Source organism: Indicator indicator, chromosome 20, assembly GCF_027791375.1.
Source record: "Indicator indicator isolate 239-I01 chromosome 20, UM_Iind_1.1, whole genome shotgun sequence".
In the NCBI taxonomy this organism is placed as follows: Eukaryota; Metazoa; Chordata; class Aves; order Piciformes; family Indicatoridae; genus Indicator; species Indicator indicator.
This window is the reverse complement of record NC_072029.1, coordinates 5,730,889-5,747,200: the sequence shown is the minus strand read 5'-3', so window position 1 is coordinate 5,747,200 and position 16,312 is coordinate 5,730,889. Positions and strand designations below refer to the sequence as shown.

Sequence of the window (16,312 nt, the reverse complement as noted above, 5' to 3'; positions counted from 1 at the left end):
GGCCCCCTCCACTTGACACCCACCCTTCAGATATTTATACACATTGATGAGATCCCCTCTCAGCCTTCTCTTCTCCAGACTAAACAGTCCCAGGGCTCTCAGTCTCTCTGCACAGGGGAGATGCTCATGTTCCCTAATAATCCTCATGGCTCTCCGTTGGATTCTCTTGAGCAGGTCTCTGTCACATGGAAGCTCACTGTTACACTGGACATCACTACAATCTCTCACCAGCACTTCAGGGAAGAAACATCAAGCAAAACTAAATCACTATCTGCTTTTTCTCCTGCCCTAATCACTAAAATGCTGTTTAGAGAGATTCCATCATATCAGATTTCTTTAACAATTTAAGAATAGATTCTTAAAGAAGGTAATACTCCAGCACTGAGGAAGTCAAGTGTCACTACAAGAAGGACATTGAGTTGCTGAAGCATGTCCAGAGAAGGACAACAAAGTCTGGAGAACAGGTCTGGTGAGGAGCAGCTGAAGGAACAGGAGATGTTCAGCCTGGGAGAAAAGGAGGCTGAGAGGAGACCTCATTGCTCTCTACAACTCCCTGAAAGGAGTCTGGAAGCTGATGGGGGTTGGTCACTTCTTGCTAGTATCAGGTGATAGAATGAGAGAAAATAGCCTGAAATTGTGCCAGGGGGGTTTAGGTTGGAGATTAGGAAAAATTTCTTTGCTGCAAGAGTGGTCAGGGATTGGAACAGGCTGGCCAGGAAGGTAGTGGAATCACCATTTCTGGAGGTGTTCAAGAAACGTGTGGCCACAGCACTTTGGGACATGGTTTAATGGCCATGACGGTGTTGTGTTGATGGTTGGACTCAAAGACCTTAGAGGTCTTTTCCAACCAAAGCAATTCTACAATTTTATGATTCTCAAACGAGAGGGGATCTTGCTGAGGTAACAAACATCAAGGACACTTCTACCTCTGTAGAAATTTCATTGTTAAGACTTTAGATGAGGAAGGAGAAATTTGTTTTTCCCCTCTCCAAAAAAATACTGTCTAGATTTAAACTGTAACTGACTTAATGCAAATGTATCACAACCTCCCTTCAGTGAGGCAGAGAATGAGTAGAATAATAAAGAAAAAGAACTTCAATGATGGGTGGTAGAAAATGGTGTAAGACAAATGGACCAAAACACCACTGGAAAAAAAAAAAGTATATAATGCAAGCCCAGTATGACTCAAAGCCTGAGATCAGAGCAGCCTTTTACAGGGGTGTTCAGAACATTTAACACATCGGCTAACCAAAGCACTTACATGAGACTCCAGGGCAGGTGAGTCATTCTTGTACAGTTTCCACAAGACATTTAAAGAGCACTAAACCAAATAACTAATAGATCCTAAAATCATACCCTATATCCTAACATCTGAAGGATCAGAGAGGGGATAATCCTACTTAATTCCTTCCCTTGCTCCCTTTGTACATCAAGGTAGCGCATACAAATAATTCAGTTGTTTGACAGGGCCTGACACTGGCTGCTCTTTAGCTTTCCATACCATGATTTGACACATTTAGGTTTTAGAAACAAACAAGGTCACGACCTCCCAACCTCAGCTGAGTAACTACATCAAAGGTAGGTTAACTTCCTATGTAAGGGACCTCTATGAAGAGTGCAACAGACCCCATGAAACTTAAGCTCCAGTTGCTGCACTGTTTTTCAGAGTTTTGCCTTAAGACGTGTAATTTTTTTTTTTTCCTCACTGAAGCTCAGGAAAAGGAGGATAGGCTGAGGGAGCTGGGGTTGTTTAACCCAGAAAAGACTCTGGGAGAACCTTAGAGCTGCCTTCGAATACCTGAAGGGATCTTACAGAAAGGCTGGAGAAGGACTTTTCATAAGGGTGTCTAGTGATAGGACAAGGGGGAATGGTTTTAAGCTGAGAGACAGCAGGGTTAGACTGGATCTGAGGAAGAAGTTCTTGCATATGAGGGTGGTGAGACTCTGGAACGGGTTGCCCAGAGAGGTCATGTATGCCCCCTCCCTGGAGGTGTTCAAGGCCAGGCTGGATGGGGCCTTGAGCAACCAAGTCTGAGAGGCATCTGTGCCCATGGCAAGGAGGTTGAAGTAGATGATCTCTGAGGTCCCTTCCAATCCATTCTTTGATTCCCTTTAGTAAGGATATGGGCCCTGGTTTTCAACACCATGTGCTGCACTTCGGAGCTGTGTTTCAGGGCCCTTTAAAACCAGTTTACACTAAAATAACTGTAAATAGCAAAGGACCAGCTACATTAGGAACAAGTTGAAGCACAACACAGTGGACTGCCTGCCCACTTTAACAAGTGAAGTGAGCTTCTATCCCTCCTACAATAGTAATGAGAAGTATTAAAGCCGATTCCTTCTCTTCCACATGAAACAGCACCAAAGACCTTCATCTTCCTGTTCCGATACAGACAGAAAATTCTCTCTGAAGCTGAGCTTCTCATACTTCTACCTTCTCTTAAGACAGGAAACTCCACTGATGTTTGTCTTCGTTTTCAAGACTACAGCATAAACTCTGCTTTACGACCATTTTCATTGCCTTATATTTTCCCCCAACTCATACTACATGCATCCAGCCACATAGAATTATTTATTTAAGACTTCATAGGAAAAAAAAAAAAATCTTAAAGTCATCCCATTCTAACCCAAGTTGACAAACAGAATGAAATTAGCACTAAGCCTCTCTAAAAAGAAGACCTAACTCCATTTTTCCCAATTACATGTTTACATTTGTTCACAACACACAACAAATGTTTTTAGATATGTTTGCCACATCTGCTTCTCAAAAAAACAGCTTTTCTTCCCATTGCCTCTCAAACTGATGAAGTCACACATTTTACAAAGTTTCTCATTCAAAAGATGTATCATTTCAGTAAACATGATTTACATTGAAGAGAAAGGCAGGTGGGGGGACACCTTACAGCAACCTTCCAGTACCAGAAAGGAGCTTACAAGAAAGCTGGGGAGGGACTTCTTAAAGATGAGGGGGAATAGATTGAAGCTCGAGGAAGGCAGATTTAGAATGGAGATTATGAAGAAATTCTTTCCATTGAGGGTGGTGAGACAATGGAACAGGTTGCCCAGGTAGAAATTGTGAATGCTCCCTCCAGGGTGTTCAAGGACAATCTGGATGAGGCCTTGAACAACCTGGTGTAGTGGAAGGTGTCCCTGCTCATGGCAGGGGGTTGGAACTGGATGAGATCTTTAAGGTCCCTTTCCAACCCAAACCATTCTATGTATCTATGAATATATAAAACTGTTGCAGTGTACCTAAAAAGGCCATTAACAGTTGTACTGGTTTGGGGGTACTGCTCAAAAGTAGCCTATTCTGGAACTGGTGGCAGTTTAGCCATGGCAGAACCAAACTCAGCACTGGGTACAGATTGATCAAGAACATTTGGAGAGTCCCCTGTCAGTGACTGCCTCTTAAATTCTCTGTTACTAGACTGCTTTTGGCAGCCAAGTGACATTGGCTTCAGGTTTGCTGCAGCAACTGCACTACAGGGCATTTCTTTGGTTCCCATGAATTCCATGAGTGCCATCTCCCTGAACCAAACAGACCAAATAAAGACAGCAAGAGATGAGCTCTGTAAAAAGAGGAAACATAATATCTTATTATGTTCTACAATATACTGTAATGGGCTCTGTGAAAGTAGTTTTAGGCTGTTAAGATGGAAAATAAGCTTGAATCAGAACTAAAACCATAGAAAACTAAGAGCTAGCCAACATCAGGAACTCTATTTACATGATCTGTATGGCACCAGTGATTATCTAGCAAGCAGAAAAAAAACCACAAATCATAGTAACTACAAACCAACAAAATGCAAATTGGAATTTTAGCATAAAAAAACCACTTTAGATCATATACTTGGAACACAAACAGTTCAAGACAGAAGTAACTTCAGTTGTAACAAAACATAATTAAAGACTAAAGACAGAGACCAACAAGGGACTTTGCGAACAAGTAATGTTAAAAGACACAAGAAGCTTTTTCTGAGGTTACAGTGATTTACTCATCCAGTATCAATCATCATCAGTGGGAATGGTGCAAGATAAACCAAAATTCAAAGTTTTCTATGACTCTTCTGAAGTGTATTAGAAAAGAACCACTACCAAAAAAAACTCCACCATGACTACTACTTGAGGAAAACTGAGAAAACAGATGTGCTGTTGGCCCAGAGTTGAGGAGAGAAAATGAACTCATCTGCTGAAGCAAATCTGCACTGCTTTATGTCCAAGCACAAAGATTTTATTAGTTCTGCACTTAATCCAATTGTTGCATGTTCTTGCCAATGCAAAAGGAAGCCAACAGTGAGGAGCCAGTATAGATGCTCAGGTAGCACGTAATGAGAAAGCATGAGAAGGACTGAGAGTTGAACTTCTGGCTTTTTCAGATACACTGGTGAGTAAGATAGGGAAAACATACTGACAGCCAACTGTGAGAATCTGAAACGAACAAGGAAAAGACCAAAAGATGAAAAAAAAAAAAAAAAAAAGGACAGGAAATTGGGCACTAAACCACATAAATCAGAGATGTAAACTCGGGGGGTGGGGGGGAACAAAAATGAGAGGTCACAGAGACAACATGAAGAACAAAAGAGATGACACATGCCTTTTCCCCTTTCTTTTACAACAGTCTATCCCTCTTTTACCCCAGTAGCCACAAACCATCATCAAGTCACGTAAAAGAAATAAACCAGAGGTAAAAAAAATAACCACAAGAAAAATATGTAATAACAGTAATAAAAATTCAGACAGTTTGCTGCCTACAGAAGGGAAAATCCAAAGGAGGATGTAGTCAGGTCTAGTGAGAAGAGGTAGCACGAAACAAGGAGACTAGTGTAATTATCAATGCAGAACACTCATAAGTTGCTACTTGGTTGTTTTAAAGGAAGTCTCACCACACTCTACAAAACATTCCATCTCCCTGGCCCTTATTTAGAGACAGCTCTTCTAGATGCAAATCCCACTGAAGTGCATACTGTTTACAAAGGCAAAAGTCTACAAGCTAATGTATTAGCACAGCTTTTCTTCCCAAAAGAGACGTTTATGAATGCATTTATGTTCATATCAATACTTAAACCAGGAGGACTTAGTGGTAATTAATAACAACATTGCAAATAAGCTGCAGTAATATTTTAACCTATGGGAAATATTTCACAGTGCTTTCAAAATAAACTCTTATTCAAAGACCACCATATTTTTAATTAACAAAACAGTCCCAAATCTGTAAATTAATAATGAGACAAGGCAGATAACCTTACAGCTTCATTTCATGCTACAGCTTTCTTAACCTTTGGGTTTATCAGAAAGTCACAGCAGAAAACACACAGCATTACTGCATACATGCATGACCTAAAGAGCATGCCAAGAAGTGTAGGTTTAGATTATGAAAGCTCAGGAGTTGTAAAACAAACACATCAGAGGCAGATAAGAAGACTGATAATTATACCTTGTTGTAACGATCGTGAGGAACAGACTGCAACACGATAGGCTCCATTGTAGAAACGTTTGCAAACTGCACCTCGGGAATGTACAGAGCACAAACCACATGAGCCCAACCTACAACAAAGTTATAATTGGATTTAATTGGGATGTTTGCTAAAAGCTCAAAGGACATTTCAATTATAGCACCAAGAATCTTCCACAACACTTTCCATAGGCTATTTCGTTTAGAGTATTACAGACAGAAGTGACTTAAGCCATGTTTATATTTCACTTTCTATTATCCCAAGTCTAGATGAGCTGTAATACATTTTTAACTTCATTCAGTGGATAATTTGTATGAGCAATACTCAATGAAATGATTTATACAAACAGTGACACAGAAACACAAAAACAGGTTATTTCTTTGCGTTCTTTGGATAAACACAGTCATTATGTCAAAGCTATGAAAACTCCTGCAGGAGAGAAATATTATCAGAACAAACCAGTATTCACGCAAGCATTACCATCAGGTAAGACTTCTGTGTATAATTTTATTTTAACAAAGTAATTCTAATTTGACTAGACTCCTGTTTGCTGTCTTCAGAAAGAAATTCCAACACAAACACACGTCCTCTCTGTTAAGACTCTCCTTTTCCTTCTTGAAAGATGTGGCAAACTCATTTTCTCATAGGAATGTCAGCTCCTGTACCCAGTCCTAACTCATTAACCTGGGGGCATCAATAACTGCTTAGTTACTTACCACATGGTGCTTTAACAACATTTCAAGGAATAAACATTCCTAATTGGCCGGCATTAGGTTGGATGGGGGTGGGGGGAAAAAAACATTTCAGAAAGAGATCTGCTCCTTTTAGTCTTTTTTCAATAAGAAGAAACTGAGAGTTGTTGGTTTGTCTCAGTTCAGGACAGTTTTCCGTAGCTGTACACTCAGCAGAAGCTGCTACAGAGTTAACCCAACATATTAATATAGTGACACCAGTAACAGTATTACAAGAGGACTATCACATAGTACAGAGCTACCTCATTTGAAAGTGAATTTCGTTTGCTGATCATTTAGCATGACCTCTGTTCTTCCCCAAGAGGAAAAACTGAAGTCATTTGTCACAAGACCTTTGGCACACCTTGAAAGTAATTGTACTTTCCTCCTATCCAGGTTTACTTGTACGCAAATATCGAGGACAGAAAATTACAGACTTACACAATTAGATAATTTGGCAGATTATTAGATCAAGTAAATACATTGTATTTGTGCAAATGCATCCTACAATGAAAAACAACCACCATCACCCACAAGAGCCACCATACTGAAGACCTTTTTGAGTTTGGTTTTCATCTTGGACTTTCCTTTTTTAATTACTCTAAAATCCTTTAGATTCAGTAATTTCTTCATCCAACTGCACTTTGACTCTTAAGATAAAGTAAAGTTGTGCTTACTTACAGTAAGTGTAAGTTACTTACACCACTATTAAGACTCTGGAATGATACTTAGTCTCTGGACTTTTTATTCTTTTCTTAAAGCACAAATCTTTTCTGGCTGCTTCCAACCCATTGGTATGTCCTCTCCCCACTTACTAAATGAGTAGTTACAAATTGAGTAGAAAAAGAAAAAGCACATACACAACCAGCATAACACTGTCATTTCAGTACTTCCTCTGCAACTAAATACAGTATTCTGTGCTGCTTCAGCACTTTCTTCACAAAGAGTTTGAAGAATATTCCACACAGAAAAAGTATGAGACTAATAAAAGAGTAGGGAAAAGAAAGAAGAAACTGCCAGCTTGAGCTGCTTTTAAAAATAGCTCTAACAGACCATTTTAAAGTTATCATTAACAGATTGGAAAGAAAAATACTATGAAAACCACAGTCTTTTTTTATTATCTCCTCTACTTGAAATATCTTCAGGCAGTAAGTGCTTATAAGACCTTATAAGACTTATAAGTAAGTGCATGTTGCCCTAAACCAGAGTCACCTTCCTAAAGAGATAACCAAATGTTAACATAGTTTGATGGTGAATATTTATTTATCTTCCAATCTCCTCTTAAAACTTAACTCCAACAGAAACACCATTCAGCTAATAATAAAATCATTAGACCAGTAGAAAAGTTACATTGAAATTTTAAAAACAAACTCTCTTCAGTTCGTTATACATAAAGAGGTATCAAAGGCTTTTACTTCAGGTGTAATTAAGCCTGAGCTACACTCATTTATACTGAAAAATTATTATGTAATATAAAAAAAATATACAGCACCCTTCTATTGCCACTGCCAAATTCTTACATCATAGAAGAAACCTAACTCCAGCAACACCTCCCATTAGGGCTCAGACCTCCACATACAACTGCTTAAATGTTCTTTTGTCCAAAGTTTCACCAATGAAGAAATAGAAAATAGTCACTGAGCAACACTCAGCTCGCCAGGAAGAGCCCAGAGAGACAGAGGCTCAGCAGTCTGGTTGCCTAAAGGTGCTTTAAGGACCTTTAAGATGATCTAGTTCCAAGCACCTGCCATGGGCAGGGACACCTTCCACTAGATCAGGTTGCTCAAGGCCTTGTCCAACCCGGAACCTATCACAGACTAGCACAGTGACTGCCTCTTCTGCTTTAAACAATCCAATACGCAACAACAATTAATGCCTTCCATACAGAAACTGTAAAACGTCATCAGGTTTTGGTTCACAGGCTCACAGGATGTTAGGGCTTGGAAGGGACCTCTAGAGATCATCAAGACCAACCCCCTGCCAGAGCAGGACCATAGAATCCAGCACAGGTCACACAGGAACACATCCAGATGGGTCTTGAAAGTCTCCAGAGAAGGAGACTCCACAACCTCTCTGGGGAGCCTGTTCCAGTACTCCGTGACCCTCACAGTAAAGAAGTTCCTCCTCACGTTGAGGTGGAACCTCCTGTGCTGTAGTTATTCCAAGAATGGTTATTACAAGATTAGATAGGTCTGGTATTAGAAGACTTGGAACAATTGCATAATAGATGAAATTTCTTGACTGAAATTTGTTCGCAACTACTGGCACAGGCTGCCCAGGGAGGTGGTTGAATCCCCATCCCTGGAGGTGTTTCAAAGAGGCAGAGCTGTGGTGCTCAGGGACATGGTCTAATCTTGGCAGAGTTAGAGAACAGTTGGACTCAATGATCTTAAAGAGCTTTTCCAACCCAAGATATTCCACGATTCTGTAATTACTTATCAGAAACAACTTACTGGTGATAGCCCAATTACTATTAAGAATATCTACTTCAACTGCACTTTCAAGTCCAAGAACTTTGGGAAATGCTGCTTATTTTTCAAGAAAAAATAATTTTTAAAAAAACCTACCATACTTTCTAAGATGGTATCACACAAGTACAGCTAAGACACTTGTCTTTGAAGAGATCTTAGGAAACAACTTCAACCACCATTAAAACAACATCAAAACCGCATAAAAACCAACAAAGATCTACTTTGATTACAGTAATAATGAAAAAAGAAGTTTTACCCAATATCAGAAATTGGAAATTCATGCTGGAAAGCCTTCAAAGTTTAAATACATCATATGAAACCTCCAGCTTTTCACCTGAGTCCTCTTGCATTGTGAGTTATCCCTCAGCACAACATACCACTGAGTTTTGCTGGTTTTCACATTTTGTTGTGGCATAGAAAATATTTGATTACCAGCACAGAATCTATCCAAAGTTTACCAATCTTTCATTCAGATTTTTTTTTGAGTGCCCAACTAATTTTAACTCAGTGAAAGCCCAGCAGTACACACTAGGCAGGTGGCATTTGAGTATGTGTTTCATCAACATTCAGAGTAACAAATTTCAGGCTCCCGAACCCTAACTGAAAATCAGTTGACCTGTTATCCCAGCGCAACAAAGAACAGGTAACTCCCTACAGTTTCACCATCAGCAAAGAAACAACCGTTACCAACACAGAACTCTGTGACTAGAAGCAAACTCAACCAAAAGTACTCTAAAAGTAACAGAAAAGCCAGGAAGAAAATAAAATATAGTATATTATGCATCTAACTGCATTTTTTGCCTTTATAATTTACTGGAATGTTCAAAACTTGATTGCAAGTTGATTCAATCATCCTCCAGTGCAAATTCTGAAGCCTCATTTTTATAATATTTTATTTCATAATAATATAAACAGCAACAGATTTATAATCCATCTACCATCCAAATCAAGAGAAGCTCACCTTGGTGAAGGGCCTTGAACACAAGTCTTATGAGAGATGGCTGAGAGACTGGAGTTGTTTAGTCTGAAGAACAGGAGGCTGAGGGGAGACCTTATCACCCTCCAGAACAACCTCAAATGAGGTTGGAGTGAGGTTGGGGTCAGAGTGGGTCTCTTCTCACATGTAACAAGTGACAAGACAAGAGGCCTCAAGTTCTGACAGGAGAGGTTCAGGTTGGATATTAGGAAAATTTTCTTCACAGAAGGGGTTCTCAGGCATTGGAACATGCAGCCCAGAAAGGCAGTGGAGTTACCATCTCTGGAGGTATTTAAAAAGCCATGGATGTAATGCTCACAGATGTGATTTAGTAGTAGTGGCTTAGCAGTAGCAGTGGGATTGTGAGCTCTAAGCAAACAGTTAGACTTGATCTCAAAGGTCTCTTCCAACCTCCACAGTTCTATAATTATACGATTATAGCTTGTGGACTAGCAGGCACTACCTCAGGGCTACGTCAGAGAATCAGTTTTGAAGCTGTGCTGCAAAGCAGTAGGCAGACTGTAAAGGCAGGATCACCAAGATCAAACCACAGTGCCAGTCTGCTCCCACAGGAGAGCTCTGGGATGTCATCACCATCTCTTAACCATGCATCGATTATCACAGAATCATAGAATTGTTTTGGTTGGAAAAGATCTTTAAGATCATTGTGTCCAACCATTATCTAACTCTCCCAAGGCTGGTGCTAAGTCATATGACATCACACCACCCACACTTTCAGATGTTAATACCAAGAAAACTCACCAGGACAGTAAATCTGAGAGTGAGAGCTGCTGACTCCAGTAACAACAGCACCAGGAAATCCCAGCACAATGTTTTTATAGACTTGGGAGATCCTGACACTAACCCAGGGATGAGAGGAGGGCCTGGACCAGGACATAAAACCACTGCATTGTTAGCTGGCCTTTTCCCAAGCAGCTGCATGAAAGAAGCCTTCTTGGGAAGTCACACAAAGAATGCTGTTAGACAACATTCCTGATCATCATCCACTGGAGTCAGATTTCAAAGTGCCAACTTGTACAGCAGAAATGAGCCTTTTAGGCCTAGGAAAATTGTGGACAAAGGTTACTGTAAGAAAACTATTTGAATGGGAGATGCACAATGTTGGATACAGCTGATCAATCTGCCTACCAAACAGACTGCATACTCCACGTGATGAGAATTGGGATTCAAAAAAACCAGTCAGTTCACATGCTCAGGATTTTATTTCCTCTTCACCGAGTGTCAAAAATCCCAATCAATGAGCAACTCTCATTTCAAAAAAACTTTTATACTCAGTCCTGTGTTGAGCACCACAGTGGTGCCCCTAAATGAACACAAGTACCAAACTGAGCAAGGAATTTTCAAATAACATACTCAGAAAAGTTCTTTTTTCAACTCAGTCCTACTTTTCTATTTTTAGCATCAATAAGAAAAGGAAAAAAAGGGGGGGAATTAAGAGATTACGAGAGAAAGAAAAAAAGGGGAGGAATGTAAAAGGGGGGGAAAGGGAAAAATGGGGGGAAGAAAAATGGGGAAAATGAGAAAAAAGGAAGGAAAAAAATATGAAAAAAGATGGAAAAAATAAGGAAAAAAGGAGACAAAAAAAAAAAAGGAGGAAAAGGAAAAGAAAGGAGAAATAAAGAAGAGAAAGGAAAAACCTAAGCAGTAAAGGACCCAACAGAATTTCTAGAGCTGCTCTGAACAAGTCCTAAAGTTTCTGTACAAATTAATTCCACAAAGTCCACATTTAGGGAAGACTATTTTTGGTCCTTCACCATAGCTGCATCTCGCAGCTATCTATGCACCAAAACACATCCAAAGCACATTCCTAAAATTTCTATCACTCTGATTATAACTAAGCAATGTCTCACTACTCTCAAATTAATTAATCAAATGTGCAGCTAAACTGAGTCAACTTCTCATAATCCTTAGCACATATGACCCTCTGACAGCTCAGCTGCACCAGTCTCTGACAAGAGGAAAGCACAGGAGGGACACTGAAGGACACTAGGATATATTCTGCCCAAATCCAGACAAAATTCTCTCTTTAGGCTCACTGCAGGTTCTAATTACAACAACAGCAGCCATCACCAAGCCAAAACCAGGTGCTGTGTACTCTCCAGAGTATCAAAAAAACCCAAGAGCAACAGAAAAATGCCATTTCCACTTGGCCCTTCACATGAACTCTTTAGTCCTTCCAGATCCAGACACACTAGCAACTTGGTGTAGAATCATCTGTATGAATTTCCAACACTACGTGGAACGTTACCACAACACTGTCTAGGAATCATTTTGCTAACAGAGTCACTATTATTCAGGATAATTGAACTTCCCCTATCGCACTCCACTTCCAACAACCCAAATAGTCATGATTCACCTACAGCTGTAAAAATAGTTAATGCCTCAAAAATGTAAATTACCCCCTGTCTATGGTCAGCTGAAGATGAGCCACTTTGTGTTCAGGCAGCCATGAAGGCCAGCAGCATCCTGGCCTGTATCAGGAATAGTGTGGCCAGCACAAGCAGAGCAGTGACTGTCCCCCTGCACTCAGCATTGGTGAGGCCACACTCTGAGTCCTGGGTTCAGTTTTGAGTCCCTCACTCCAAGACATGGAGGTGCTGAAGCAGGTCCAGAGAAGGACAACAAAGCTGGTGAAGGGTCTGGAGAACAGGTCAGGTGAGGAACAACAGAGGGAACTTGGGTTGTTTAGTCCTGAGAGAAGAGGCTGAGGGGAGACCTCATTGCTCTCTACAACTCCCTGAAAAAAAAGAGGATGGAACCAGGTGGGTGTTGGTCTCTTCCTCCTAGTAACAAGACAAGAGAAAATAGCCTCAAGTTGCCCCAAGGCAGGCTTAGATTGGAGATTAGAAGAAACGTCTTCACTATAAGAGTTCTCAGCCACTGGAATGGGTTCCCCAAGAAGGTGGTAGAATCCCTATCCCTGAAGGTGTTAAAATGAGGCAGAGATGAGGCTGGGGGACATGGTTTAGCATCAGCCTTTTGTAAAGTTCAGTAATGGTTGGACTTGATCATTTTAAAGGTCCTTTCTAACCAAAACAATTCTGTGATTTTATGATTCTCTTCTATTCTCAAAACAAACGTAGCAAACGGTGCACTCAATTTAAAGAACATGCTTCATGCAAAAGCCTTGCTAAAATCAGTATGTTTGCTCCAGTTTCAGGATCCTACTTTTCAGGTAGTTTGATTGTTCAGGCTAGTGAAAATATTCAGTATTGAATGAGAAAACCCTGTACCAAAAAATGGTGACCCATAATTATACCAGTAGTCAGTGTTAGGGAACCCTAAATCACACTGTAAGACCCCATCCAGTAGAATTGCTTGTCTAAAATGTCACATTCAGCTCTGGATTAAGTATTATTTGGAAGACATACAGAGAAGGGGGAAAGCAACAGTCATTTTCCTGTAGAAGGAATGCCCCATCAGTCTGGGCTCCTTCATTCCAAAAGGAGACAAAACAATGTGACAAAGGTCTACAAAGCCAGAAGAGGTACTGAAAGATGAACATAGAGTAAACTACTACTGTTTGTCACTTAGCAAGTGCCACGTGGCATCAAATAAAAACATGAGTTAACAGGTCCAAAACAAATCAGCACACATCTTGACTACAAAATGCCTTGCCACACAACATTGTGGGCACTAAACCTTGACACAGAAGTGGAGTCATTCATGATGTGGTGGGCTCTTCCTCCATAAAACACAAAAATACCATCATCCCTGGTTCAAGAAATCCCAAAGCATAAATACTTGTAGACCAGGAAAGTATTCTGAGGAGGCACAGAAGAATCTTCCCAAATGTTGTTTGGCCTCCATCATATGCTCCTCTCCCCTTACTACATCTGGCTGACACTTTCAAGTTCTAAGATCCACAACATTACTGCTCCAAGAATGCTATGTTCATAGTATCACTGAAAACTCCAATTCCGTATTTGCCACAGATGCTACTGAAGAAACCAACATTAACCCTCAGCAAGTGTCCTGACAAAGCAGGGCTAAGGTACTGAGATATCTTCAAGCAGAAATAGAAAACCTAAAAACAAATCTAAAGAAGTGCTGATCTCCAGAAAGTCAGATAAGCAGGAACAGAACAGGAAAAGGAGAGGGAAGAGGAAGAATACACAGAAAGGAATTTCACATCACCTGGGGGGACAATCACACCATACAGCACCATCACTGTTCCACTCAGAGAGGTGGTGGAGTTTCCATCTCTGGAGTCATTCCAAACCTGCCTGGACGCTGTCCTGTGCAACCTGCTCTGCTGCAGGGTTGGACTCAATCTGTAGAGGTCCCTTCCAAGCCCTACCATTCTGTGACTGTGTCACTGTGATTTTCTAGTCAGCCACTCTTCAAAACAACACAAGTTCGATTCCCAGACTATTTTGTCAAATATGCCTCATAATGCCCCAGAGCTCTTAAAGGCAAGATAACACCATCACAGAAGAGCTGGAAGATCAGGTTGCTCTCAGTCACAGCTGTGCAGCTGACCTAAGACAGCTGATACACAGGCTGCTGCTAAAGGAAGTCATGGCTGTTGCACAGAATCACCATTAGCATCCTCAGCTGGGGCAGGGAACTGATTTCATTGAGCTGAAAATTAACCCAGGGGAGAAAATAAAAGTTTCAAATGCTAGCAGCATCACAAAGGAGGAGTACGCAATGCATAGCAAGGACTCTCGTGCAGTAACAGTGCCTCAATGCAGGTTAGCAAAACTGGAACCCTATACTAAAAGCTCCATGGGTAAAAAAAACACTCCCAGAGGACACTAAGTTCATTAACATGTTTGAGATAGCAGGCACTGGAATGGTGGACACTGCAGTATACACTGGACACTGCAGTCCAAGTGCAGACAAGGGAAGAGCAGCTCAGCTCAGACACAAGTAGGCTCTGTACTCCTGCATCTCAACTGCAAAGAAATAGCAAAGCTGCATTAACACTAAGCCAAGACAGAACTTACTTAGAATATTACCTAAACAGAATAAAACCTTCAGAATACAACTGACATAGATTGTCCAAATGAAATCCAGAATCCTGATCATACTTTCTCCTCTCACGAGAGAAAGGGCTCAGTATCAAAATGACCAGGCTATTTACAGATAGATGATGGACAGGAATTTAGAAGTACCTAGTAAAGAGAGGAGGAATTCCAGAAGCAATTCAGAAGTTAATTGGAATTTTTCCCTCCTATCACCCATTAGTATAAACATAATTGGCACAGGAGATTCAGCAGAGACTTTCTAGAGCAGTTTTGCTGAGTGGGAGGACTGATGATAACTTGAATGATGAAATTAGGAAGATGCAAAGGACAGGTAATCACTACAGCAACTTTAGAGCTTTAACTTCTTTGTTACAGAAGCTATTAGCAAACCAGGCATGAAAGAGCTGTCCTCTGAAAGTGCACTGGTGCATTCAGTCAGGGCCACAGGCAGAAAAATTCCACTTTTCTCCATGAAAGGGGCACTTTCAACACTTTTCTATAAACGTGCAAATTCCAACTCCCACTAAATTTATCCTTTTTACTCATTACAATCTTGTGTTAAAAGATTTACACCTTCATTGCAACTTTTCTTTTTCCTAAAAATAAAATTTAAGAATAATGACTGATGTTCCCCAACTAGAACTAGACAAATAAAAGTTACTGCAAAATAGTCCTCCCTGTCCACATCAGCCACACTTTTCATTTATCTTTAAGGCCCCTATAATTATTTTTTTCAGAGACTTATTTTATTCCCCCTACAGAAAAATAAGAGTTTACCAAAAAAAAAAAAAAAAAAGTAAGAATAAAACTTACCCCCATTATCTGTTCTCTTTAAAGCACCATCCTTATGAGGGCATAATTCACATCTCTAGGGAAAAAAAAAGCAAAAATAAAATAAAAAAATGGAATGATCACATGAGCATTGAGAAAGAAACCACACACATCAAAACTGTTAGCTGACATTAAGGAGCAACCATTCTTTAGAAGCTAATGAGTGTGTTTTCCCTTAACCTTTACTTGAACATTAATGGTAGTTTGCCACAAACAAAGTTTTCTCCTGAAGATCTTGAAACTATGAGATATATAAATGTTTAAGCTGCTTGCAGTTCTACCTCCAAGTCCAGTAACTGAAAGGCATCTAGAGGAGGGCTACAGAGGGACTCTTCATAAGGGTGTCCAGTGACAGGACAAGGGGGAATGGTTTGAAGATGAGGGAGACTAGGGTTAGACTGGAGCTTGGGAAGAAGTTCTTCAGTAGAGACACCAGAACAGGTTGCCCAGAAAGGTTGTGAATGCTCCCTCCCGGAGGTGTTCAAGGCCAGATTGGATGAGGCCTTGAGAATTCAAGACTAGTTAAGAGGCACCAGGGTTGGAGCAGATGATCTGTAAGGTCCCTCCCAACTTCAGCCATTCTATGATTCTATGATTTCAGACCATGGAATTCTGAAGAGAAGCCTGCAAAAGCTATAGCATGGCATAGGCTAGCTTGGTAAGGAGTATGGGTACAGTCCAAAGACTCCCTGCTTTGTCCCCTTGGCCTAGGATCTCTGCATTCACCAAGGTGGTCAGTCACAAAGATGTGCCATGGATATCACCAGCATACTGCACACACCGTGGCTGACTTTACAGTCCCTGCAAACTCTCACCCCAAAAAAAAAAAAAAAAAAAAATCTCACTTTCTCTCCTG

The 16,312-nt window shown here is 40.5% G+C and overlaps 1 protein-coding gene across 2 annotated transcripts in view; it reads right to left on the bottom strand.

The window, feature by feature from the left end:
• The window catches only part of MLLT10 (MLLT10 histone lysine methyltransferase DOT1L cofactor), a 117,689-nt gene that overhangs the window by 86,158 nt on the left and 15,219 nt on the right, over positions 1-16,312 (bottom strand). For both annotated transcript variants that reach the window (XM_054390240.1, XM_054390241.1), the window contains exons 3-4: positions 15,439-15,493; positions 5,435-5,544 (exon numbers count right to left, since the gene is read on the bottom strand). In XM_054390240.1, coding sequence (XP_054246215.1) covers positions 5,435-5,544; positions 15,439-15,493 — 165 coding nt within the window. The remainder of the gene's footprint in view (positions 1-5,434; positions 5,545-15,438; positions 15,494-16,312) is intronic.